Here is a 27,725-nt window from a genome sequence, read left to right as displayed (position 1 = left end):
CTGATTTCTAGTCGTGTCCTCTTTTGGAAGGCCAAACAAAGTAGTTTCGCTTTCACAACGAAACACAGCGTCACTCACGGCGGCCTTGAGTGAGCAGAGGCCGGAGGATAAAGTGAGGAACGGGTATGCACCAAGAGCTTTTAACACTCCAAAGAGAAAGGAAAAATTGAAATCGCATCATATGACCCCTTTAAGACAGGTGCATAATTTAAAGATGACCTACCTTGAGCTTGTCCTTGGTGTGAGCAATGCAGAGGGTGTAGTTGGACCATGTCCTGTTTGTCTCAGGATGCCTAAACCAGTTTCCTGTCTCATCACAATACTTGGTGACCTTTTCTAAATAAACAAGGATAAATATGTGAGAATAAGTGCATTTCAAAAGCCTTTATACTTTAGCTTTTAAAGTAACCCTGGTAACAGAAAGGCTTAGCGCTTTCAAATTGCTTTAGTACAGTTTTCAAAAACAAACCTGTGTTTTATATGCAAGTCAGGTTTTAACGTATGCTTCAAAAACCGTTTGAAAATTCTTTAAGAATTGCATTGGTGTAGACTAGTACAGTGGTTCTAAACTGGTTTTAAAGCCTAAATAACAAATGAATGAATTGTACCAGTAGAGTCAAAGTCAGGGAAGTAATTGGGACAGTTTTGAGATGTGTATATTCCTGCTGGCGTGTCGTCCCAGCATAGCCAGCCATCCCATGTGCGGTTGCAGTATGTACCTAAAAGACAAGCACACAAACAATCAGGGCCAGTTCCACCGTGCAATTGCTCTATGCACTTTGCGCTATGAGTTTCTGCTGATTCAATCTAAAACCTCTTCTGAGGCTGTTTTCACACCTGATTTGTTATATGGCTGGTCTCTGTTCATTTTCTCAAAGCATTTATATTGACCATCGATGATCTTCTTCCTCTCCTCCGCTTTCTGAGTCACTATGGGGCTGACCTGACTCTCAGCGGTAGGATCAAGCTCCGTCTCCGTCTCTAAAAATCCATGAACTGGTAACGTCTGAAGAAGAAGGCATTCGTTTTGAGTATACACATAAAAGAAATGTCTGAATATAGGCTTACTGGATAATTAGGAGCCAAGATTTGAAGTGTCAATTGTATCTGTCATTTATTTTTCTTCTCGCTGAGAGTCTCTGCAGTCCATAAAACCATATTTAAAGAAGTTGTGAAATTTGGCCCTCCTGCTGAGGAGGGTCTGATAATTCCAGCCAATTTTGGGTCCTGTTAAATCCTCTCTAATCTTACCATTAACAGTTGTGCCCAGTGGCTTGATTTCTGCTTGGAAAGACATTTACATCTCTGTTGAAAACACACATTACCTTTCAAAAGTTTGGGGTCAGGAGATTTTTTTGAAAGAAGTCTCTTATGCTCACCAAGATTGTATTTATTTGTTCAAATTGGTGAACTGGTTCAACCGGTTCACTAAGAAGAACCCGTTAAATCGAACGATTCGTTCGTGAACCGGACATCACTAGTGTCAGGTGCCATCGCTATGCAAATAACGTTAAATACATACAATAAAATCCAGCAGGATTCAGTTAGGATACCTGCATGGCAAGAAAGGAAAATCAAGTTTTTGTAATAATGACATAATAATAATGACATATTTAGTTTTGGGGTACCGGACGTGCAATTATTAAGCATATATGCTTAAGCCTATATATATATATATATATATATATATATATACATATATATATATATCCATTCATGCTTTGGTAGCCTATTGTGTGTGTGTGTTTGTGTGTGTGGGGGGGAGGGGGGTTTCCACAAAGAAGCTAATTGTTCACTTTATAGACATTACTGTTGTGATTAGTAATTAATTGGTTATTCTTTATTAATTGGTCATAGTTCGCAAGTAGTTCTCAATGAGGATATTTTTCTTTAGTAATTATCAAATACCTAATAAGGAACTACCTATGTCCTAAATTAGCTATTACTTACTGCTTAGTTAATCTTGCTTCTATATTAGTTAATAGTATTAAGTTAAGTGTTAATGTTACTTCCTGCGTAGTTATTTGTTAACAACGGACCATTATTCTAAAGTATTACCCAATTTTCTATTACAAAAAATTTAATTTGATGGAAAAGCAAAATTTTTAGCACCCGTTATTCTAGTCTTCAGTGTCACATCATTCTAATGTGGTTCTCAAGAAACATTTCTTACTATTATCAACAAGTTGTGCAGCTTAATATTTTTAAATTTAAATATTTAATTTAACACATCCAAAATGGAACGGACTAATAGGCAGATCCGTGGCTCTGCATATTTACATAATGCTCAAAATCATTGGCACAATGCACTGTAAATAGATCAATTTGACGACAGCACTACCTATTCATTAAAAGTTATAAGCAGTTGTACTGTGTTGTATTTATTTCTGCTTAGGGCAAACCAGTTTTAGTGGTATGACCAAATAAATCTACAGCTCATTATAGTGTGCTATATTTTACCTTTATTTTCTCCTTTGAGAATGTGAGACAGTGGGACCAGGTCTTATTGATGGATGAACTGTGTACCCAGTTGCCAGATTCATCACAGTATTTGGTTACTTTTTCTGCAGGGAAAAAGAAAGTTTAGTGTAATGACTTGAGCTTAAGTGTTCCAGTGATTAACTCCAGTCTTCGGCCTCTGGAATCAATCAATCTGTGTGTTAGAACAAACACACTGAGCTGAGTCTCAGGCAGAGAGATCTCTATCAGCGAACAGCGGAGAATATCAATATTTCAGCACCTCAGCAAACTCCTGTTATATCCTTGCTATGGTCGCTGCTTTATTTCACTGACATTTAGAATCAGAAATCAAATCATAAATGTTTGATATGAAACGTTGTCCTGTAGCTAAGATCCTTCCTTCCCCTTAGAACAATACTGCATGTCAGCTAATACATTTTTGCGCTTCTAAATAAAAGCTCATATGAATGTTTCCAGACAGTTTGAGACAATGATTTTATCACCTTTGTTTCATTATAAGACTTCACGTATCATCACAGTAGCTTGCTGCTCGTGCTTTGGAATTCCTTCTTTGGAGCAACATCTTGTGTTTCATAAGAGGCAGACATGTAACAGATGTCATGCCTGCTGTAGAATCTCAATGTTTTGCAGTGTCTGGAGCGCTTTGGTCTGGATTGACAATCCAGATGTGATTGTACAGAATCTTACCCAAGGGGTCAAAGCTGGGGTAGTCTGGGCAGTTCTGTGAAGCAAAGGTTCCAGCAGGGGTTTCATCCCAACAGAGCAAGCCATCCCAGAATCTGCTGCAGAACAAACCTATAAAAGTTGAATAGATATCTTAAAGGGGTCATTTTATGAGGAATTAAATTATCCTTGATCTTTTGAGATACAAGAGTTCATTGTACAGTGAAAACGTACTGTAACATTCTGAACTCTAAATGGCCTTCCCAATAAAACTAAACAAAACATTTATTGAAACAAAGCTGCTAAAATGGCCAAACCTTGTGCTGTTTCTGGCTGTGTAGCACCTGCCACTCTGCATGTCATTCTGAAGGATCTCAATTTTAAAAACTAGTATATTTTTGAGAGTGTCCTTGATTATTTTAGTCTGATCCTGTCACATTTCAACACACATTGTTTTGTGAACCGTAATGCTTTGTAAAGGGGCTGTTGTTGAAAGATGGGGTAGTTTAAACGTATTGGACTCAACCACAAATGCACAACTGTGAATAAGTCCAGGATAGGCCACAGCACATCCATATTTTCATTTTTAATGATCAGAAAGAGGGTGGTAAATGGTCATTAAAACAAGGCAGCAGCTATTTAAACTAAATGAAAATAGCATTTTTTTTTAGCGCTATGCTATTTGCACTAAGAGCAAATAGCGATATATTCTATTCACACTATGTAAAAATAGCAGTATTTTCTATGCAATAATGTTAGATGGTATTTATACTACTTAGTGCAAGTGCCAGATATTTGCACCTCAGTATTGTAGCAGTATGCAATAATAACATATTGGGTTTAAATTATCTTTTTTATTAAAATTATTAAATGGATGCTGCGCTGGTGCATTAAAGCCACCCATACACCTAACCCTAAACCTAACCAATCTACACTTTATTTTCCACTTTACGGTTATTTCCTTCATTTTATTGAAAATAAATGCCTTTCCGATCTGATATGTGATGTGAAAACGGAGAAGAAAGAGTTCAGCAAAAGATGGATTCGAACTCGGGTCAGTTGCATCATAAAAGTCACTGCTATGCACTGTACCTACGCCACTGGAGTCCTTCAAAGGTGTTATTTCTGCACCCAGCGGCACCAAAGAAAAAAATATTGGTCCCACCCTATCTCACAACATTGGTTGAGTCAGTGGTGCATTGTGGGCCACTCAAACAGACTAATCCTGAAAGTGCCACAGCACCACAGTGTTTACACTGGGGAATCAACTAATGAATGTCTTAAAGTTGTCTCTGCACATTAAACCGAGATAGGAGAAAGTACTTTAACATCCAGAAAGCTTAACACACATCCGCTTTGAAGATAAGCCTTTATTGTTTCTCTGATCACCTTGAGATAGCTTTCAGCCATTTAGTGTTCCACTAACAGCCTTGGCACTTAACGAGGTTATGAAAAGAGTAAAAGCACCATTGTCTGTCATTCAGATGAAAATGAATTGAAAATACAGCTACCTGTTTTATTATGGGATCCATCTCGGCTCAGAAGCTCCAGACATTTGTACTGAGACTCAGTCATGATCAGCCTCTCTCCCTCCATTGCCATCATGACAGGAGTAAGGGATAAGTCAGCGGTGGGCTCTGCTTTCGTCTCTGTTGTTCCAGCCTTTGTTGCACTCTGCAAAGAGAGATGAACTTGAGCACAGCAGCAGGGTTGGGCAAAATCCAGTATTTAAGAACTGGCTCCCTTTCAATTCATGAGCTTTAATTTGAAATGAATTGACATGAATGACTATGACAGGAAGAGGAAGTTACGTAAATAATTACATAACTACTTTTTTTGAATACATATACTGTAAATACATATTTTTTGCTCAGTTATTCCCTTATATGTTCGGTAGAAAACAATTTTGCTAAAAAAAAATAAATGTAATTAAATTAAATTAAATTATTAAAATGGGAAATGACTAATGGTACCCTGGTATATAAATTCATTTAAGAAGGTAATTTAATTAATTTGATTTAATTTTAAGGAAATGTATAAAAATTAAATACAAACTGCGGTCATACTTAACATACATTAACTATTAACTACGACTTTTGCCTTAATAAACTCTTAATTTTCTGCTTATTAATAGTTAGTAAGATAATTGTTAAGTTTAGGTATGGGGTAGGATTAAGGAATCTAAAACCCTAAACCTAACCAATCTACACTTTATTTTCCACTTTACGGTTATTTCCTTCATTTTATTGAAAATAAATGCCTTTCCGATCTGATATGTGATGTGAAAACGGAGAAGAAAGAGTTCAGCAAAAGATGGATTCGAACTCGGGTCAGTTGCATCATAAAAGTCACTGCTATGCACTGTACCTACGCCACTGGAGCCATTGTTTAGCAGGCGTCTTTTGTAATGTTGACTAGCCCAATCACACGTTGGTGGGTGGAGTATGACTAATGGTACCCTGGTATATAAATTCATTTAAGAAGGTAATTTAATTAATTTGATTTAATTTTAAGGAAATGTATAAAAATTAAATACAAACTGCGGTCATACTTAACATACATTAACTATTAACTACGACTTTTGCCTTAATAAACTCTTAATTTTCTGCTTATTAATAGTTAGTAAGATAATTGTTAAGTTTAGGTATGGGGTAGGATTAAGGAATCTAAAATATGGTCGTGCAGAATAAGGCATTAATATGTGCTTAATAAGTACTATTAAACAGCCAATATCCTAGTAAAATGCATGCTAGTAAGCAACTAGTTAATAGTGAGGATTGGTCCTTAAAGTAAAGTGTTACCCAAACTGCTATAACTGACATTTCACTGACAACACATTTCCTATTTTCTGTTTCTGAGAATAATCCATATGCTGTGTGTATGCTAACATGTTTATGGGTATTTTACAATAAAATGTATAATACAAATCTACACTTATCAGAATTATATGAAATTCTTTGAATTTCAATCATTTCACTTCCCTAAATTCAAATGAAAATGTTAGACCCTGTTTGCTACCGCAATTCAAATTCAATTCAAACTCAGGAATTAGACTGGGATTTAAAAGCCATTTCTGAATGGCACAAAACCTCAGCAGAAACACCATAAACACTCCACAGTACTTTTTTCCCTTGCGAACTCATATACACACCTACTCGATTCTGAGGACACCACATGGGCACTTGACATTTTAAAAGGTATGGTACATTCCTCTGCCATACCATACCATATCAGTATAATGAAGATAAGACATTCTTCACAGCCATTGTAGCTTTTCTAGCAAAGACTTACAGGGATAAAGCTTCACCCACAAAGACAGGCTTGATATCAGAATTCAAAGCACATCTCTAACCATTGTGTTGCTGGTATGAGTCATCTTATAGTTCAATGGGAAGTCAAAGAGCCAATTCAAAAGTACTTTACTTTTTTCCCCTTTTATACACTTCACAGTAATGAATTCTACATTCATTTATGACTGAAACTTTGATGTCTTTGTGCAAAGATCTTTAACTTTGGCAGATCCTCTCAAACCCACCTTCCCATTAATACCATTAAACAAATAGAGAAAATTCTGTGGCAGCTTCTTTAGTGCTGTGTGTCTGTCTTACCTGCACACACTATTGCATTTACAACACCAAATTCATCTGTGAGGTTTCTGATGTCCCATGTAGCAGTTTAGCAGCCGTACATATGATGTCACTCCAAACTTTGAAGTAAATGACGTCATACATACGACCACCAGGCCACCACCCAAGTCAGTCAGGAAAACCATTTGTCCTTCAATAGAAACTGAATGTCAAGAAAGGATAACATCATGTTTCAGAAACTTTACCTTTTTTAAGAAAAAAAGTATGGTACTTTAATTTAGTAAACTTTTCAGACTCGTATTTACACCCATTAAAACCAATCCACACCCTTGCTCTCAGTTTTTGTTGTTTAGTCTAGCTTTAATTAAATGCCATTTCCCATTATACTTTTAAATGTGATGTGCTATTCTGTAAGCTCATTACTATTCCACTAAGTTAGATTTATATGCAGTCATGGGAAAGTAGCTTCAAGGTCAAAAATAAACAGAGAGGACTTAGACATATTAATGTCCACATACAATTAGCAAAGTATGCTGTTGGCTTGTTTGTGACTACAGTTGCAGTGTTAACATAGTGCTAATGTACTACATGCAGAGGGCTTCATATGCTCCCATTTCATCATTCTGACACAGACACATTGATGGAACTCTGTGGAGCCACCATTTCATGCCTCAGGAGTTCTGTGGGTTTTCAGGTCACCTCCACTTGTAATTACCAAACTGGAGCAATTAGTGAGTAATGTATTTTTTCTACTGGATAGTTTTAGGCTGGGGGTGGGGTAATCAGGAGAGAAATCATCTAATGACAGTTTGCAGGAAAAAAAAAAAAAAAAACTTTAGTGGCCAGTAAAAGTTTTAGCGACTGCAAGTTCAAATGGGTTAAATGTCAAATTCTAAGTACAAGTATGTATTTTGGACTAATTTCACCACAAATGCATAGAACAAATATGTAACAAACATGAATAAACAATGAATGAAGTTACGGTCCACTCACCAAGATAAATGATGTCAAAAGCCATAGGGTCTCTTGCCAACCCATGCTCTCAGATACTGACTTTATCTGTGAACACAAAAAAGTATTACAAAAATTGTATTTAAAAATGCAACAGACTCTGAATTTGAAGTTGACATAAAAACAATATTGAATTCAGAATATGTTTTTTTTTTTTTCTCTTTTTTTTTTTAAAAAATAGGAATATCTTTGGGAAAAAATTGAAATAAATCAAAATTCAAAATTTTGTTCTTCATTTGGGAAGTGCTGGGAATATAAGACCATGCAATTCTAGACTGAAAAAACACCTACTAGGCAATATTGATCAACTTCTAATGGTAAATATTCCACTTTAGTAGACAGTTCCTATCTTCTTGATTTAGTAGACACTTTCTATATCTTTGATTTGAATCACTTGAAACACACAATACATTAACTATCATTTTCACAGCTTGACTTAAACCATATTATGTTGTAGTTCCTTATAACATTACCAGCCATTGCTGAGTAATTCAGTTTTATATAATTGCCAGAGTCATTTTATCCACCCATTTGGCTCTTGGCGACTGTTAATTTTGGACCCTGAGTATGATATATCAAAGCTAGACTCTGGCTGTTAACCTACAGCACTGACATGTCAAAATTGCTTTTGTTAGCCTTGAGTGTCATGTAACATTTTTATACAAAAATTGTAGGTCAAACAGTCTCTGCCAACATACCAACAATAATACGCTAACCCATGCTAACAGTTTACCATCTGTATTCTCTACTCTGTCAGCACTTTATCAACAGAAAATGCTATCGCAATAAAGCAGAGGGGTGAGGAAGAGAAAAACACATTAAAGATGGTTAATCATTTTGTTGTCACCGTAACACGTTATGTGTTTTCAGTTCAGTAGCTAAGATCGTAATTAGCATTCCCTTCCAACTCTTTTTCTCATGCAATTTAAAACACGCTTGCTCTCCTAACTAGGTTTCGGAATGTTTGCTCTCAACACCTCTCTTCAGATCACAGTGGGGGTATTTCTCTGTTAGACAGACAGACAGATACCAGGAATAGCTACTGAACCTCTGGATCCACTCAGCTGTGTTGACATTACCTCAGATTAACAACAGCCAAGTCTCCACAGACTGCCCTGGTGTGCATGTAGTTTGAGTGCTGATTTATTGGGATGTGGAGTGTATGTACCGCCTCAGGCCTCTTACTATGTTCTGTCACAACACATATCACGTTCAGAGAAGATAGTTGGCTCAAAAATTACTCTGTTTTTCTTTCTAACCCGGAGGATTACAACCAAAAATGGGCCATCATTTTAAGAACAAAAAAGAACAGCCTGAATCGCTTCAACTCCTTATGCAACCAATTTTTGGGCATGCAGTTCATCAGACAAAATGCCTTTAAAAAGCAGTGATGCATCTGTTCAAGTGGAAGAAAAGTTGCCGTATTTAGTTTTTAAAAAGCAGCACGCAGTCAATAGTACAGTTCTAATGTAGGGCTGTCAAAATTAACACACCAACATATTAAATTTACTGTTAACTTTACATCAAGGTTCCATTTGGTAACATTAGTTAACTGCATCAGTTCACATTAACAATTAAATGGTATATTATGTTAATTTCAAATACAATAATAAAATCAAAATTTGTCAGTTAATATTCATTTATGGACCTGTGCTATCATGAACTAACAATGAGTAATTCTATTTTAGTAACTAACGTTAACAAAGATGGATAAATATTGTTACAAATTGTATTGCTTATTGTTAGTTAATGCATTAACTAATGGTAATGGGACCGTAAAGTGTTACTGTTTATCACAGTTAACATTTATTCAGTTATACATTTCATTCTGTTCTAACTGTTGTTAGCATCATTTTTAGACACATTTTGTTTTTCTCATCTGGGACTTTTAATTGACTTCTGTTGTTTTTAATACTGGGCTAATGAACTTTCTGCCTTTTTACATTTTTCATTAAAACTCTATTTAGCATGTTTATTAAGCTGTTTATTGCGTGGGGACTAACACTAACCCAAACATCAATGAAGGTGATTTAAGGTTTAGCCATCCTTGTGGGGGCATGACATACATGCAGCCCACAAGTCCCTAGGGGACCATGCATTTCTCAGAAAATGGGGTAAGACATTGTTTACAGGTCATTTATTTATATACCGAACCCAGATGGGACATTTAACAAAACCCATTTGCGTTCTTTATAAGGTGAAATTCAGTGATGGCTGAAGCTATTTCCTTTGTGTTTAATGCAGGTTTGTTCAGGGGCGGACTGGGGCTAAAAAGTGGCCCTGGAATTTTGCACAGAGCGGCCCACCACACCATAAACCCACCAGCTCTGCTTCTGTGAACAGTAAATCCCGCCTTCTTCGATTTGATTGGCTAAAACATTTTGACACTGACGAGCGCTTTTGAGCCGCTGCACTGAGCAATTAGAATGTTTTGACTCAAGTGGGCTGCGCGGCCCATTCGTCTGGGCCGATGGAAGGATATATAGCCTAGGCTATGTACATTTCATTCATTATTTATATTTACGAAATAGGCCAGCCCACATTGTACAGTGGCTCACCTGTGCTCCAGATGGCCAGTCCGCCACTGGGTTTGTTTATGGGTGAGACAAGTAATCGCTTTCGCATAAATCTGTTTCCTTCCAGTGTCAATATATAGATATGCAGATGTATTTCCACTTGTGGAAATTGACCAGATGTCAACCACACAATCTGCAGAACCCAATAATTGCACATTATTTAGCTTAAAAAGAAACAAAATAGCCCTATTCCGATGTGACACAACCCAGAAAACTGAATTATGAACACGTCTCCATCATTGAATACTGTCTAGTTGGCAAATAAAAAGAAGTGAAAATATAGAAAGATGGCGAGATAGAGCGCACAGTTCTGTTCAGCATGCCAGATGGCTGTGGTCAGTGGCACAGGGGAAAGAGGAAGAAATCAGGCTTGCTTAACGGCCTAATCGTTGTTTCCCAGAGTGCAGGAGGTTGGTTGTTTTTTAAATGCCTGCCAGTATCTGGATGGAACTTAGCCAGGACATGGAGGCTGAGAATGGATCCCAGTCTTTGGAATCAGCTCCATATAAGTTCTGGTTATTAGCCAAGGTAATTAATGTTCCTCCGGGAGGATGAATTAAAGCTTTTCTTCATTAAAACTCATCATGTTTGCCAATAGGCTGGGTATTCCCTAGAAGCACCAGACTTAAGATTCAAAAGTTACTTTGGAAGTAAGATCTGGAATTACAAAATGGATGTTGAATTAGTAACCAAGACCAGACATTAGAATGAAGGATCCAAGATGGCACTCATTCTTCCCTGAAAGGCTTTCAGAAATATTAACAATATTTGTTTTGAAAAATGACTTTTAATCCTTTGGTGACTGCAAAACTCAAATCCTCTGTGTCCACTTCCTTAAAGCTCCATAAAATGGCTTAGTAAGGATTGATATGTGATTAACCAATTCTTTTTACATAATCTCTGGCATACTTTATTCTAATTGAGGGTTTCTGCTTCAAAATCTTTTTGTATAATGCCCACATAACTTTATATTTGACCCCTTCCTTTGGCAGCTACTGAGGTTTGCTAGTTTCAGGTCTCATGTTGCACTATAAAGTTTTTATTTTTACAAAATATAAGTTTGCATGTAAATATGTTTACATACTTATGCAGCGATTTAAAAAAAATACAAGAGTAAAATTGTCAACGTATTAAAAAAATACTAAAAAAAGTTGTTACTAAAAAATGTTTTTTTAAATGGTGTAGGATGTACTTTGAAACTAGGGCTGCACGATTAATCGCATGCGATATTTAACGTGCATCGCTGCTCAATGTGAAAGCACGCAGGTGATGGAGATTTACCGCTGATTACAGAACCCGCTTTACTGATAAGATGCGCGTTAAATATCGCATGCGATTAATCGTGCAGCCCTATTTGAAACAATTGTAACAGAAATTGTTAAAGTTCACAAATAATTACAAAGAAATGGCAAGCAACACATTGAATTAAATGTGAAATTTTGAAGTAGAAACACTGAAATAGTATCTTTTTGTAGAATGTACTCAAATAATAAATTTGTTTTTTTGTTTGTTTTTTTATTAATTTTGATAATTAATTTACCACAAATGTAGCATTGTTATGCAAAATGCTAAATAGATAAACAGGATGAATGCATTGTTTGTAAAATTCCTTTAGGGATATGGATGCCTTGAAACCGAGACTACAAAGAGAAAATTCCAGTGTTAAATTTTCATGTATTTAATTTAATTCTTGTAAGCTGTGGGGGTTTCAGAAGGCCCATGGGGTGTTTTATTCAATCTTATCGTTAAATCTTATTTATTAAATTCTATTTTGCAGCTGACTGTATATATATATACCCAGGATAACTAAAGCACCTCACTTTATTTGACTCATTTCCCCTTTCACTTGTTAAGAGTTTCTCATCCTAAATGTGCAATGACAAAAATCATCCAACATAATGAAAAGTGAGGCTGAAAGGAAAGCAGAACAAGGCTCCTTTCAACTTCTCTAGACCCTCCCTTGGGATTGTTCCTACAAAAAAGTCCCCCTCTATAAACAAGATAGATTTGGGGGGGAAGACAAGCATGATCCACATCAATATCGTCTCCCATTTACAAAAATAAGGCATAAGTGGATTGTGAGCCATTACAGTCAACAGTGACAGAGCACCTCAGTGTGGCAAAAGCACACTGGTATGAGCGTTTAGTGCTATTGTGAAATGCTGTCATGATGCCAGGGCTTTCAAGTCCAATGGCATGCAAACTCAAGGCTGTTTCTTCCATGTGCTATTAGGCCAGCAATTTTTCTCTCTGTAATATCGAGCTTTCCTGAAAGCCTCATTTGTACTCTCAAAATCTGACCGTGTACTATGCATCAGGTCAAAAAAAAGAAAATATCTAACCTGCTGAAGTACAGCTGAAACACAAGCGGATGAGGGCATCTAGGGTGTTTTGGTATATGAGAAGCACTAGATTCTGACTCATTAACCCAGCTAATTCTGTTAGAGAGTGAGATCCCTCTGTACAGCAATAAGCCATTAGCTGGCTTTAACAGGTGTTACATTTATATAGCGCCAAAATGGACTGAAGTGATATCAAACAAGAGGACAGGAAAATGCACTCTGAGGGATATCCATAATTCAGAGAGCACTTAAAATGCTGTGGCACTGCTGCGTACTCTGTTCTTGCCAGTTTTGGACGTCAGGGCTGCGAGCAGTAATGTGAATCAAGTGTAGACACAGGTACAGGTATGGTGTTGTGGTTTTCCTGGACTCTTTAATCCTGCTCAATGCTAGGACTAGGGTTTTGTTGAACTGTACAGCTACTCTCTGAGGAGACTGTTGTTTGGTGTTTACTGAAAATCCTCAATTGAAATATTTTGAGATTCGTATATATACGTATGGGTGAAATCTGTCAGCTGTCCATTACACTTTAAAAAAGATTTTTTTATAGTCATAAATAAAACAATGTGTATTAGTATGTTTTACAAAAAAAATTAAATTTCAGTCCTTCTACTTCAAAATTTCACATTCCATGTGTTACTTTCCATTCCTTTATAATTATCTGTGACATTTCTGAGTGAAAATTGTACCAAGGTAAAAAAAAAAATTCAGTGTACAGTATGTCTGCAAATGAAATTAAATTCTATATGATTCTAGGACCTAATAATTTTAATAATTCTAGGACATGATATTCTCATTAATTAGTCCAAATAATCCCTTCAATAATTATATATATATATCACAATACATTCTGACAGATGAAATTACAATTTTTACATTTCAATATGATTGAACATAATCCTTTCATTGGCCTACGGCTCTGTAGCAATCCATTTTGAGTTCATTAAACTTTGAGTTTTTTGATGAAATATTCTTGAGTTCTGTCTCCACTAATTTTTACTTTATTTTATTATTTTTCCCTATGTGAACAGCAAAAACATGTCTGTTCAAATTATGAAATAATTTCTTATTAGGGAATTTATGTATGAGTTAGGGTTCGTGACTAGCATGTTAACTCTTTTAACACTTTTTTTTTATAATTCATATTAAATTAACATGCTTGTCAGTTCAGATAATACAGTACATATTGCATTTATTTATTTATTAATTACATTTCATATTGTATACAAATTAATCAGCCATTCCAGTGTGACTTCTTTCTCTAGCCAGCACAGTTTTTCACCAGTAATGTCTGCAGGTAATTCACACCCTGTCAAAGAGATACAACTCAACGGCATGTGATGACACACAATCAACATCATATAAGATAGCAAAGGTATCTTATGACCTTGTCCTCAGCCTCCCCTCAGGATAGAAGACCATTAATATAAGTCCCCTATGGATGTTTATATTCCATCTGCGTTCTGCACAATATACCTCTTTACCTGGCAAGATTGATGCCTTCAGTTTCCCACATGTGTATATTGACTAGCGATTATTTTGTCCAAACCTCCAGCATCATACAGACTCTGCAGTGTCTGTGCTTCCACACAATTTAACCTTCAAACTGCAGCTGTGTGTTTTCAGTGAAGGGAAGTTATGCAACTCTTCCATGCAGGCTCAGCCAGCTCCTTCTGATTCATGGGTCTATATATATATTTATCTTCTCCAAATCGAGCCCTCTGTTGTGACGAGGTGCGTTAGCACTTAATCCATCTTGGCCATCGAGATTGGAGCCAGCCAAGTGCCACATGCGCTCCAGCTGTTCTTGACACAAACCCAACAAGCAGACGTTCACAGACACTGGCCAGGTGCGAGAAGACGGCTGGCAGTAAAGCTAAACGGGAATAAAATGAAATGGAGAAGGGGGGACCGCATGGATTGTCAGCTCTTAAATGTAAAATGGCCCGTATTTAATGGTCCCAGTGTCCTGTTTGCTTTATGAGGGACATCCAGAACTAAGCACAGCCATTGCGCTGATGATGGATCTCTAATCTTTATGGCCTCTGGAGAGTCAGACAGAGTTTAAAGAGGAAGTCTCTGTAGTCACCATGTTTCACACCTCACAACTGCAAATTAGATTTGTACATTATTTTTCACAGTAAAGGTTGTAAAGAATATTATTCAGGATTCAGTTATAAAACTCTGTCCTCAGTTTTTCACATTAAATGTCTGCCTGTGGAGTAGGATCAAGAACAATGAAAAAGATATACTATATTCATTAAATCTATAAATGAGTTCTATATGAGCTCTCTAAATGAGCTGTGTCCCAAATGATGTACTATAAACTATGCACTTACATTATGCACTTATGCTATGTATTTTTAATGGTGGAGCACAAAATTAGTCTATAACTGCTGTGTGTGTGCACTAAGGATGGGTTAAATGCAGAGCACTAATTCCTAGTATGGGTCACCATACTTGGCCACATGTCACGTCACTCACTTAAAAAAAACTTAACTGGAAATAACTGTTACCCAGCCTTAATCTGTTTATTGAACTTTTATAATACTAAAAGGATAAAGATACAGCAGAATCGAAACAAATATTTTCCCCACACTATCCACCAACCCAAATACAAAACTAAATTACACACACAAAAAAAGCCCGCAATACATAATTATAGTGTCAATTATGTATAATAAACTTTGAATCAGAGTTTAGAAACAACAAAAAAAAGAAATCGCCCAAGTACATTATACACATTAATATCAGCAAACGAAGCATTACAAATATAAACTCTGTACATACAATGCACACAGCCTACTTGTACTTAATACACTTTTGATTAAAATCAAGCCACGAGCATAAGGACATAATAATGATTAGATTGACAGATTACAGAAGAAGAATTTGCATAATCAGAAAAAATAATAATAAAAGGGTCCCAAGTTTCAGAAAATATGCCAGTATTGCCCTACAGCACCAGTTCTTTTTGTCTGATATAAAGTTATGCTGCTACATATTTATTTAATACTGTATAATCAACTAAAGTTGGTTCCATTTTAGTTAACAATTTCACTGACTTAACATGACGTCTAACAGTAGTGAAGTTGGTGCTTTTTTTCAAAGCAATTAATACCTTTAATCAGAAAGGAAGCATTAAATTGATAAAGTGTTATTAAGAAATGTATAATGTTATAAAATATTATTTCAAATAAATAGAAATAGGTTTCCACAAATAAAATATTAAGCATCCACAACTGTTTTCAACATCGATATTCATCAAATTGATTTGTGTCACTTTAAAAACTGTCTGCTATATGACTAAATGTAAATGTAATAATAGGAAACGTTTCTTGAACAGCAAATCAGAATATTTTATTTTCTAAAGAATCATTTGACACTTAAGACAGGAGTAATGGCTGCTGAAATTTCAGCTTTGCCCTCAAAGAAATAAATTACATTTTAAAATCTATTAAAACAGAAAACGTTTTTTTTTTTTTTTACATGTAATAATATTTCACAATATTTGTTTTACTGTTGTTTTTATATCAAATAAATACAGCCTTAGTAAGCATGACTTTCAAAAACATTGTACAATTTTATCGACCCCAAACTATTGAATCGTAGTGAATGTATCTATAAAATACCTGCTACCGCCACTCCCTATACGCAGAGTACGCAGTTTGAGTAGGGCACCAACTCCAGGGGGGGCACCATCCCAGTTGCTCAACAAACAAAAAAAAACGTGACGTGCCATTCCCGCATCTGCGCCCGCTCGCACCTCATGTTTGCGGCTGAATGCAAATGATCATAATTGATGGACAACTATGCCCATGAAAAAACATCAGCAATCCAGCGCCGAGAAAAGAAAAAAAAAAAGAAGAAGAAAACAAAGCCCGTGCGTCACATTCAGGTACATTCATAATCCTGTGAAACTTTTTTGGGTGTTGAGGTTAATAACGTGTTTTAATGTCGGTAATAATTTCACCACCACCAACTCATCTAATATTCTCTCCGAGTTTCCATGTTCCCTTACGAAAATTAGCCATGGTTTTAACACGACATGGTTTAAATTTTTGGCCACCTTTTTGCTATAGATGACACAGTCTCTATAATTCCTTCAACAACAAAAACATGTGGACATCACCTTACAAAAATAAACCAGTTTTATCGTAGTAAAACTGCTTAGTTTTCTTTTGCGTGATTTCTGAATGCTTGAGACTATAAAATCAATCAGACAACTGTATTAATAAAATATTAATCAAATAATAGTCATAGGTAACTATCTAGAGCTACAGTTGTAATTTGTAAATAATACAATTTAATTACAATTTATTGATTTATTCACTTTTATATTTTATTAAAGTTCTATTTTGACCCCTATAGTAGTTTTTTTTTTTTTCTCCATAATATTTGAGGAAGGGGTCACAACAATATAATCCTGCTTAGGGGAGCTAATAATATTATTGAGCTAATATTATATGTGCCTAAAACTGTGTTTTCCATAGTAATCAAAACATAATTTGCATGTTTATTAATCATGGGGACCTGTATACACACACAGCCTCAGTGTGGTTTCCTCAGACCAGGTTTATCGTTCAGTAATTTAAAATGAAAACTCCCCTATGTTGGTTTTTTTTTTTTTACTTCCATAATATTTGAGGGAGGGGGCACAACAATACAATCCTGCTTAGGGCAGCCATTTGGCTAGCAACTCTTTACAACAAAGGCAATCATGCAGATAATAAAAAGTAATTTAAGTGAATGAACAAACATAAATTAAAAATGATTAATCAGATGAACAACTGTTATATTAGGAATAATTATTAAAAAAAGAACGATTGAATTATTATGAATACAATGGTTAATCTTATTATTAATTATTTTCATTCAATAAAACAGAACAGGAATTCCCCAGGCTTTTTTCAAATCAAACACAATATGCCACAAACAGATAATCCTGACCTCCTCAATGCACTGATATCACGTTAAAGTCAAATGGCTTGACCAAACTAAGTGACAACCTTGCCGTTTGACTCATATTTCTGGGGAGTGTGCAGTGTGTTGAGGTTTGAGAGTGGGAAGCATCGTGTCTAGCAGATAAACCAGTGATACGCCAGCACCCTTCGATGAGAGACCTACACTTTATCTCGAGCAAAATGGAAAGGTGGCCCATCCTACTCTTCAATTCATGCCTTTTGACCTTCCTCAGAGAACCCTTGATTTCTATCTCAATTGCAGTGACTTCTCTGTTCACAGCAGCAAAATGCAGTGGCACAGAGAACAGATACGGCTATGGAGCTGGTACTAGGCCGCCCAAATGCCAGGCTGTCAAGGGGAGAAAATAAAAGCGGGCGTAGAGCACTTTTGCAGAGTCAGGATAAATTTCAAGGCACGTTTATCCGAGATGGCATACTGTGAGCTCAAGCATTTTCCTCTTCCTTAGAAAACATGGGAGTGGGCTTGCCTCTGGTACCATAAACTCTTTTAAACTCTGGGGGAACATAAAGTAGGACTTAAGTTTCTTGGGGCACTGTTTCCTGCAGAGGCAGACATTCTCAGAAGAACATTTCCTATCTCATAGCTCAAAAAAAAAAGAAGCAAAGTGAGAAGCAGTCACAGTTTAAACAACGCTTGTTAGTCATACTTGGGTTTGCATTGTGATTTTGAATGTAATCATCTCACATCATCCCCATAGGGCTCTTTTTGATGCATTTCGCTATAATGCGCTTTCACTGTAGAGTGGAGAACCATAAAGGTCACAAAAAAGTTTTTATAATAAATTGAAAAAGTGATTGTGAAAGTTACAATAACACTTTATTTGCCCTGTTAAGGTAGTAAACTGCTCTTTTGAGAATATTTATGAAGACTTATACTTATTATTTACATAATGCAATCATTTACAGTCTGCATTAGCTTTTATAGATAGTACTAGCATAGTGTGCTCCTCTCAGCATTCTGGGAAGAGGGTTCTGCCCATTCCGATTTGAATTAAATTACAATTTATTTCCTGAATTTGACATTCATAAAACTGCTAATCAACAGAATAAAATTTTCATATCGATATTTAAACCAACTAATAAAAATAAGTTCTAAGAACATTCTAAAACAAATGTTTTAAAAACGTTTTTTCCTTATGGAAAATAATTGTGCAAACATTATGAGAATGTTATGTTGAATGTTTTCAGAATGTTCTGAAACAAATTTTAACATTTAAAAAATATTAGACAAACATGCAACTAAAACATTTCAGAAACATGTTCCATAATTGATGCATAAATAATGTTTTTGTACTAAGGTTATTAGAACATAAATAAAGACCTGATAACTTCAATCAAACATTCTATTACCATTAATGGAAGAAAGTTTGCTCTTTGCGAACAATTTACCAGAATGTTAGCCAAAGTTCTGAGAATGTTCTCTGTTAGCTGAGAAGTCGACATTTTATGGTGCTGTATGGCAAATGTGAAATTAGTTTTGATAGTTGTTAATTGTTTTGACAATATTTAACTTAGATTAGAGACATGTGTCCAATATGTACGCAAATCAATGCAAGTCCTGAAATAGGCTTATTTTATTAACAAAAATTAATAAAATATATAGGTTTTATCACAAAACTTGAGTTGGACTAATGATTGTCATCTGTTGTGTGACGTATTGAATTTGTATTGACATTGTAGAAAGTGAATGTTTTAAATATGAAGTATTCCTGTAAATTCAGTAAATTCAATATCCTGTCCAACTAATGAACTGAAATGGAGTCAGTTCTTAAATTCTGAATTTGCTTAACTCAGTCTGGGAATAATATACATTTTAATTCGGGCACATGGGATTGGAGAAATTTTGCGATGATGAGCTCATTTTTCGGAACCTGTTGTCATGTCTGATCCTGGACAATGGTTCACCTGCACTCATTTATGTCTTGCTGACTTGAGTTCATGTTTGATCATTGTAATCAGGAATGTTTGAGCCCCTCTGTAAATGAAGTTGACCTATTTATATTTCTATGCCCCATGTAGCCCCATCTGGCAGACAGTCAAATATTAAGTAGCATTTCTCTGTCTGAGACCACTCTAGGTGAGCTGCACTGCAAACAAAAGAGAATTAAACTTTGATTATCTAAGTGAAGCAATCTCACTTTCTGACAGTTTTGACATTTTTCACTGACCTTAACAGGTTCCCATCTGATACAATGACTTCTATTTCTGTTTCTCTGCAGATTTTTGCATAGATATGCACAAGACGATTTTAACAGCAGCAGGAAAGACTGACGCCACTTTATCTGGCACGTCTTCTTTCTCCATTTCTGACTATTCATTCAGTCATTTTCATTCAGTTTCCTAGAATTGTTTCATTTCAGCTGTCAAGAAAAAGGATCTGTCTTTTTGTTTTATAACTGGATAACTGGATTCTTAGGATTGACACCTCGTGTAGTTTTTAACACTTTTTCCTGATTTTATTTCAAAATTGACAAAAAAAAAAACACATATGGGGGAAAGAAAGACAGGCTATAACTTTATTACTGAGAAGGTCAAACATGTTTACTTTAATAGCTTTGGAAACAGCATGAATGCCGTCCTGCTCCAGGTGATTAAACTGACTGCAAGATATATAGAAATATGGAATATGAGTAATACGGATGTGCTCACCAGTAATGGCAACGTAAATTGGTTAGACATGGTTGGGCTTTACAAACACTGTTGTGGAAGCATTGGCTGAATAAAAACCATCATTGTGCACACAGGTACCAAAAACCCAAAGTAATACCAACACTAAATCTGTACAGAGGCATTTAAAAAGTTAAATTGGCGATAGATACGGTTTGGTTAATGGAACAAACATTACCTCTATAAATCAGATAATGGGTCACGAACGGCAAAATAGCTTTCTGGGAGCAGACAGACAAGGCACATCACAGGCAGTCAATGAAGGCTCTGTGCAGAGATAAATCAAACACAAAGTAATGCTTAATGACTCCAAATTTGCTCTGTTTTTCTTATTATTTTTCAAGTATGGAAAATCGTTACATGCAGTGAGATGAACATTTATAGCTTCACACAGTATCCAGAAACCATACTGTACCTCCTGTGGGTTTAAATGTATGTAATGTACAATACCGCAAAAAAAATCGAGTCGAAAGCAGTTCTAATCTTGTTTGTGACTTTTCATTAAATGTCATGGAGTAAAAGTGCACATACTGTCGGTACAAAACGCTATTTCATATGCTAATTTCTAGGGGGCTGTCTAACAGATATGAATGGGAAAAGAGGGACTGTTGGCAGGAATCTATAGGAAATGAGTGTTCATTATTCCACTGCTTTGCTGGCTCATGTAAATCAGTTTACAAGCAAAGCTTTTATATTTATAATACATTTAATCACAGCAGCCAATGCAAATTGGGATTCTTCCATCATATGGGGTATTTATACTTAGTGACAGGTTTTTTTTTCTTCTCTCAGATTGGATGAAACGAATGCATCTTGTCGTTTGGCCACATACCTGTACATGAACTTTACTCTAACCAAATGGATGAGACAGATGGAGGATGAAGGAACAGCCAAAAAATGGGTTGCCATATGGTCCAAAATAAGCCCTAAACAGAACATTTTGCTGTCCAGCATGAGAATCGTCACTGCATTGAACATAGGTGTAATATAGATCAATCACATGGGATTTTTAACTGTTTGCAGACTTAGAGACACATTTATGTGGCCAGATGTATTTGAAATGTGCACACCCAAAAAGACCCTAATGTCCTTCTGGTCTTGCTATAAAACACAACATCCCTCATTCAGAAGTAGTCACACAACATTGGCCCTGTTAACACCTGTTATTAACATCAGTCTTGCGTGATATGATCACAAGCGGTCAGGTGATACGGAGGCATTTAAAATGTGTCACTTTTGTGCATGTATGTATAAGTGTTCAAAAGTGAGTGACATGGCCAAGTATGGTAACCCATACTCAGAATTAGTGCTCTGCATTTATCCCATCTAAGTGCACACACACAGCAGTGAACACACACACACCGTGAACACAGTGGGCAGCCATTTTTGAAAACCACTGTTTTACCGCAGTGGTTGACTGAAAAGTGAGTTAAAGGTACTTTGATGGTGCTGGGACAGATTATCGTTTACACTTCAAATATTATGGAATCACATGCATTTCTGAGAACCTCTAAAGGTGGTTTAATCAGATCACATTTTGAATCCCCTTTACCTACATTTACCTGACCTCTTGAGACTGGATGACCTAAAACGGATGTTAATACCAGGGTTTAGTCCCCCAATGCTAACATCTGCTTTACACAACATAAGCACAGAATTCTTCCATTGATCTATATTATTAATATGATTTCATGCATTTTGTGCTAAAAGAAAACTGTTTCTCATTACTCCCAGTTTCATTTTTCTAGAGTGTTTTTGAGGAAAAAAGGGTTTATTAAACCAGAAAAAAAATTAATATTCATTTTTCTTTGATTTAATTTTATATTCCAATAGCAGAAAAAAGCAATATATTGAAAAATTATGGAATGTAATGCTATATCTATTTAATACAGTCATGTTATGCTGAATTTTCACCACATGACTTATATAAATAATTTTTCGTTTTTATCAGCAGCCAACTATGAGGTTAAATATAAAGCCTGCACAGCTGTGTCTGTCTTTGCTTGCTGTGAAAATGTGCTGCTTGTTCTCCAGAGAGTCTTAACACAACTGGCAGCGACGCAACGGAGGAAGAGCTTTAAACAAAAGACTGAATTCTCAGTTGCCCCACTTTTAAGAAATTAGTGTGTGAAAAAATATACATTTTAGCTCAACCATCTGTGCTATATAAGTATTTTGAGCTCATCACTGTCAATCACATAAAAAGTAGGCTTATGAATATTTTGTCCTGTTTTTTTTTTTTTTTTTAAACTGATTAAATGTGTTTTCGTCTGTCAATTTTCTGATATTCTGATAATGGTCTGTGCAGATTATGTAAATACTAAAATTCCTATTCAGACATTATAAATACATGTTACTCTGTTTTTCCACACTGAGAATTGAGAAGCCAGGAAAAGTTTTGATCATCACATGAAAAGACTTCCCCTGTCTTGAGTCTGTGACTTGGCATTGAAAATGATGCTTGGAAATCATTGATTTACAGTTTTAAAATACTTGTGTATGCGGAGAACAGCATCTGGTGCTGTCAGCCACGCTAAACACAATCCTGGAATGAATAAATATTGTAATATATAAATAGAATTCTGGAAATATAAGTAATTCGGTACCATTTGCAAGAGATAATAAAGAATAAATAAAGAAATCTTTACTTGGGAGTATAAGGCACTGCTATAGGCTGCTATAGTAATGTTATACTTAATGCTGACACAAATATAACTCAATATAAGTATTTTTCTCACACTGCTGCTTATGCAAATGATTCAAACTTCTGATACAGAAATGTACATGCACATTCTTTGTATGATTTTAATAAGCCTACCACAGGGGGTAAAATAACTATCTGTCTCAGACAGTATTGGAGTTTTATAAACACTCGGCAGAGTACTCACTGAAAGTCTTTTAAGAATACTGGTAAGGATTGTTGATAATTGTGGTTTCTGTAAGTGCGATATCTGCAAAAATACAGTTATATCCGTAGAAGTACATGGTAATTTCTCCTGCCAATCAAAAAAGAGATTACTACTGTTAACAACCCACAAGCACTGCTTGTCAAAACTGACGAAAGCAGATTTAGTGAATCCAGCTGTTTTGTATACATATGTGAAGGTGCTAACATTTCAGAAATAAATAGTAGCTTAAAACAAGAGAGACGAAGAAATGAGAAATGTCTTTGGACAGTTTCGAGTTTTCCACACAAAAAATTGTATGTAAGGAATTTACCATTTGGATTTACAAGTGCTGGTTGATTTCACAATAATTTCACTGTATTACAACTTCAGCTCCAGTTTCTAACCGAAATATAGTATTTTCTGTATGTTGGTTACAAAATATCCTATCATTTTCATTTAAACATCAATGAAAATTACAAACGTTCATATGATTGGCGGTTGTCCATTTTCTCAAACAAGCAAATTCCTCCGCCTGCCATGACTGTCAGTCATTGCAAACCAATTCAACCTTACATAAAAGCTTTATAGAGTCCATTACACAACACATATGGCACCCTGACAGTGTCTCCGCTGAGAATGTAGCCAGTTCATTTTGCTCGTCCCATATTTTGTCCCATCTAAGCATGTCCACATGAGAAAACATTACTAACGCATTTTACTACAGTCAAGCACCATAGCATCTAAATTGTATTCGTATAAAATCATATGTGTATATAAATTAAATACAAGAACTTGAAATGCTGATAATGTATGATGTCCAACCTCGCAATGAAGCTGCTTCTAACAAATCTGTGACAAACAACCGCACCTTCTTGGGAAAGCAATTAAGGTTGTTCTACGTATTTAATATATTAAGCAAAGCAATCACAAAACGCCATTGACACAAAGGCAGTGAATTGAGCAGACAGGACCATGTGATGCCAAACACTCCCGTTACACAGAGAGAGAAAGAAGGAGAGAGAGCGCTCCAAACCAACCATGCATTGCCTGCCGTCAACCTCTGCTTGTCTGTCGGCCTGCCTGCCTACCGGTGAGCAGGGAGCTACTCAAGGAAATAGAAAAAAACAAATAGGTTGTAAATGAGAATAGGCAGTACAGACCACCAGAAGGAAAATGAAGATTGCATTAACAAAATGTAGCACTTAACATTGGTGGAGATGAGAGTCAACAAAATGGGGTAAATAAGCGGCAGCAAAAAAACTGAATTAACCAATGTGGAAATGACAAACATAGTTGAGACATAAAGGAAGATCTTATTTTGAGGCTTAAATTAGAAACAGTTTTGCTTTATCCAACACACACAATTTTGATTTCTCTTCCTGTGAATAGAGAAATCGCATGGAGAAATTCTCATGTACAAAAGAAAAGAACATTCTTCATTCATGCCCAAGTGCTTATGAAAACGAGTGCATACTGTTCATGTGATGTGCTTCATTTAGAAATGCTAAACTGAATCAGTTCAGTTTTAACAAGCATGATCATTTATATCTTAGTGAAAAAATGAACTCATTAAATGAACTCAATTCATTAAATGAACATTACTTCATTACAAATAGGGCATGTGACATTACTCATGAATAATAATAGACGCTGCTCAAAGTAGAATGCTTTACTTCAAATAAATCATATGACACACACTGCCGTTCAAAAGTTGGGGTTGGTAAGACTTTTTAATGTTTTTGAAAACAGAAAAATTGTGAAATATTGTTTAAAATATAAAAGAACACTTTATTACTTTAATATATTTTAAAATGCAATTGGGGGCAAAGCTGAATATTCACTAACTGATTTGGTGCTGAAGAAACATTTCTTATTAATTTTGAAAATATTTTTGTGGAAAATAAAAATATATGGGTTTTTTATACAGGTTTCTTATGGGGTTCGCAAATGAATAAAAAAAGTCAAAAGAACAGTATTTATTTAAAATAAAATAAAAAACTTTTATAAAAATATAGTTTATAATCTATTTACTTTTGATCAATTTAATGCATTCTTGCTGAATAAAAGCCATAATTTCTTTAAAAAATAATCTTACTTGCCCTAAATTTTAGTATATACATTTTCACAATTCTTTAAAATGTTTAGTATTTAAAATACCCCCCCCAAATGGTCCAAAACATACTGCACAGTCTTCTAAATGCCTCTCTGTAGTAGACAACTCTAGATCGCTATATAGCACATGATTGTACTTTAGCTCCACCTACTGATTCCTCACTCCTGTCCAGAACAAGCATGGATGAAAACCTAAACTCAAGAGTATTGCAAACGTGCCCAAATTAAATCAAGATCCAGCTGACAGAGTAACATCAAACCTTCTAAGGAGATTACCTAGCCGAAAACTGTAATTATTTTCAGGTAGGCTACCTGTTTACACTTGAGCTGAATCATCAACTGACTCCTTATGAAGAATATTAATCTACATCCTACAGGTAAAGCGCATTAAAATGCATGCTTTGTATAACAATAACACACAAATGGTGCTCATAACTGACTGCAACTGAATGTTTTATTTACAGGGTTTATTTTTAATTACACTTAATTAATGGGTTTAATTTTCAAGCTTTGTGCTTATTAAGAGCTGATGTTATATACTTCCCTTTCAAACGGAAGTAAATTATATCCAATTACTTCTCTTGTGTATGGTACAATAAAATCCATAATCTGTCTTTACAAATTCAAATATCTGCTTACTTATGGTCAGTATTAATCATAAAAAAAAGAGTCCAATTATACATCAGTGGATGCCACTGTCAAGTAGATTATTACGTTTCTTCTCTACAAAAGCCCATTAGGTCCGTGGCAAGTATGAGTTTTCTGGTAGATTACTTCCATATAATATTTTCAGCACTGCAGACATGTAGACATGGCCTGGGACAGTCTGAAACACACTAATGAATAATGCATGAACCATTAGCTGAATTGGGAGCAGAGCTCAACAAGTGAATGTCCATGACCCCATGCATGGACTGAAACTAGTCCTACATTAACATGGTTGTTTTCAGTCTCTATAGTGATGCACTTTCATGTTTGCTTTCCTTCTTTTTGTGTTTGAGATGAACTTGTCAGGCTGATCAAAAAGGAAACCCATATGTGAAAGCTCACAAGCATTCTTCAAAAGCAGTCGGTATCTAAAATCACTGTCTATTTCTATCTCTGCTATCAGCCCAACACAAATAATGCATTTTGTACTATTCGATTACAGGAAAGTCAAACCCTTATCTCTGCAAAGAAAAAAATCAATCTTTTTAAGATACATCGCTGCTTAGTGTCTTTAGTATTTTGTTGCTTTCTGACATTTAACTTGCATGCATTGTTACTAAAAAGGTAAAATATGCATCAAAACAAACACTTTTTTTTTAAAGATCCCTGTTACTTTACAACCAAACTGTAAAAGCAGCATCTGCATGGGTTTGTTTCATCTCAGATTTCCCAGTTGCATCTCTTAATCCTCTCAATGGAGTATATGGCGACTCCAATTTAATCCTTCTGCCATAAAGGAGATAGAAACCTAGAAGCACTGCTTCCTGTATAGTGAGCCAATGTTCTACACAAATTATGAAATGTGTGGCTGTCATAATCATAATCACAGGGATGTTAACTAGACCAGTAGACCAGCATGGAACTTCAAAGCGCTGTCAGTTTATGAGGCATCCAGGGTAATATCTGTCACTATCTGACTGGATGCCTCATATTTAAAATAGATGTATAAAACAGATTCTGCCATGCTGTCATGTGCACTCTTATTATATAATTGCTAAACCAATAAAAGAGCTCAGCTCATGTTTTCAAATGGCTTTAAGGTCAGTCAATACATGCCTTTATGTAGGCTACTGACAGTAGGAAATGATTAATCTATTTTTTCTGCAGTGATTTATATTGGCAAACAGAGATTTGCATGTTGCCAGGTTGACACTTACCATTTATATTGGGTCAATTTAGGAGCTATTTTGTTTAACCTTTTATTTTTATTCTCCATATTTTTATTAATCAAATTATTCTAGGCTATATTTTATAACAAAGCTAACAGAAATCAAATATCAATGTAAAGCACAACACATACGCAGAAGTCACAAACCATACAAGATAAAAAAGAAACTACGAGACTTAGGCTATACATATATGCAAAACATACAGGTAACAAAGCAATAGAGCGCTGTTTATTCCATCAGAATAAAATTAATATCTTACCGTTATATGGAGGAGAATGTAAATCCTGCGCGTACTTCACTTTCTCACACTGGGCTTCTCAAACTGAATTCCATCGTCTGGGACTATAATAAGTGATGCTTTCATTGCATCTTGTGTTTTATCTCCGACTGAGGAGAATATCCACTCGTTAAAAAGACGTGTAATCAGAAACGTCACTGTTTTACATATTTTTATGAGCGGAGACGTTGTTTCAGTTCAGCAGCCGGTAATCCAAGTGCATCTAACTGCCGCTCATATCTCGCCGAGCATGTGGAGC

General features: G+C 35.6%; 1 protein-coding gene across 1 annotated transcript in view; it reads right to left on the bottom strand.

Moving 5' to 3' along the window:
• Nucleotides 1-27,725, bottom strand: part of calcr (calcitonin receptor) — a 45,314-nt gene extending 17,589 nt beyond the window's left edge. The window contains exons 1-8 of the mRNA XM_016462266.1: nucleotides 27,449-27,725; nucleotides 7,725-7,790; nucleotides 4,656-4,818; nucleotides 3,169-3,276; nucleotides 2,461-2,564; nucleotides 838-1,006; nucleotides 609-719; nucleotides 224-336 (exon numbers count right to left, since the gene is read on the bottom strand). Coding sequence (XP_016317752.1) covers nucleotides 224-336; nucleotides 609-719; nucleotides 838-1,006; nucleotides 2,461-2,564; nucleotides 3,169-3,276; nucleotides 4,656-4,818; nucleotides 7,725-7,769 — 813 coding nt within the window. The 5' untranslated portion in view covers nucleotides 7,770-7,790; nucleotides 27,449-27,725. The remainder of the gene's footprint in view (nucleotides 1-223; nucleotides 337-608; nucleotides 720-837; nucleotides 1,007-2,460; nucleotides 2,565-3,168; nucleotides 3,277-4,655; nucleotides 4,819-7,724; nucleotides 7,791-27,448) is intronic.

Source organism: Sinocyclocheilus anshuiensis, unplaced genomic scaffold (genome assembly GCF_001515605.1).
Source record: "Sinocyclocheilus anshuiensis isolate Anshui unplaced genomic scaffold, SAMN03320099.WGS_v1.1 scaffold253, whole genome shotgun sequence".
Lineage (NCBI taxonomy): Eukaryota > Metazoa > Chordata > Actinopteri > Cypriniformes > Cyprinidae > Sinocyclocheilus > Sinocyclocheilus anshuiensis.
This window is presented reverse-complemented; position numbering and strand designations above follow the sequence as displayed.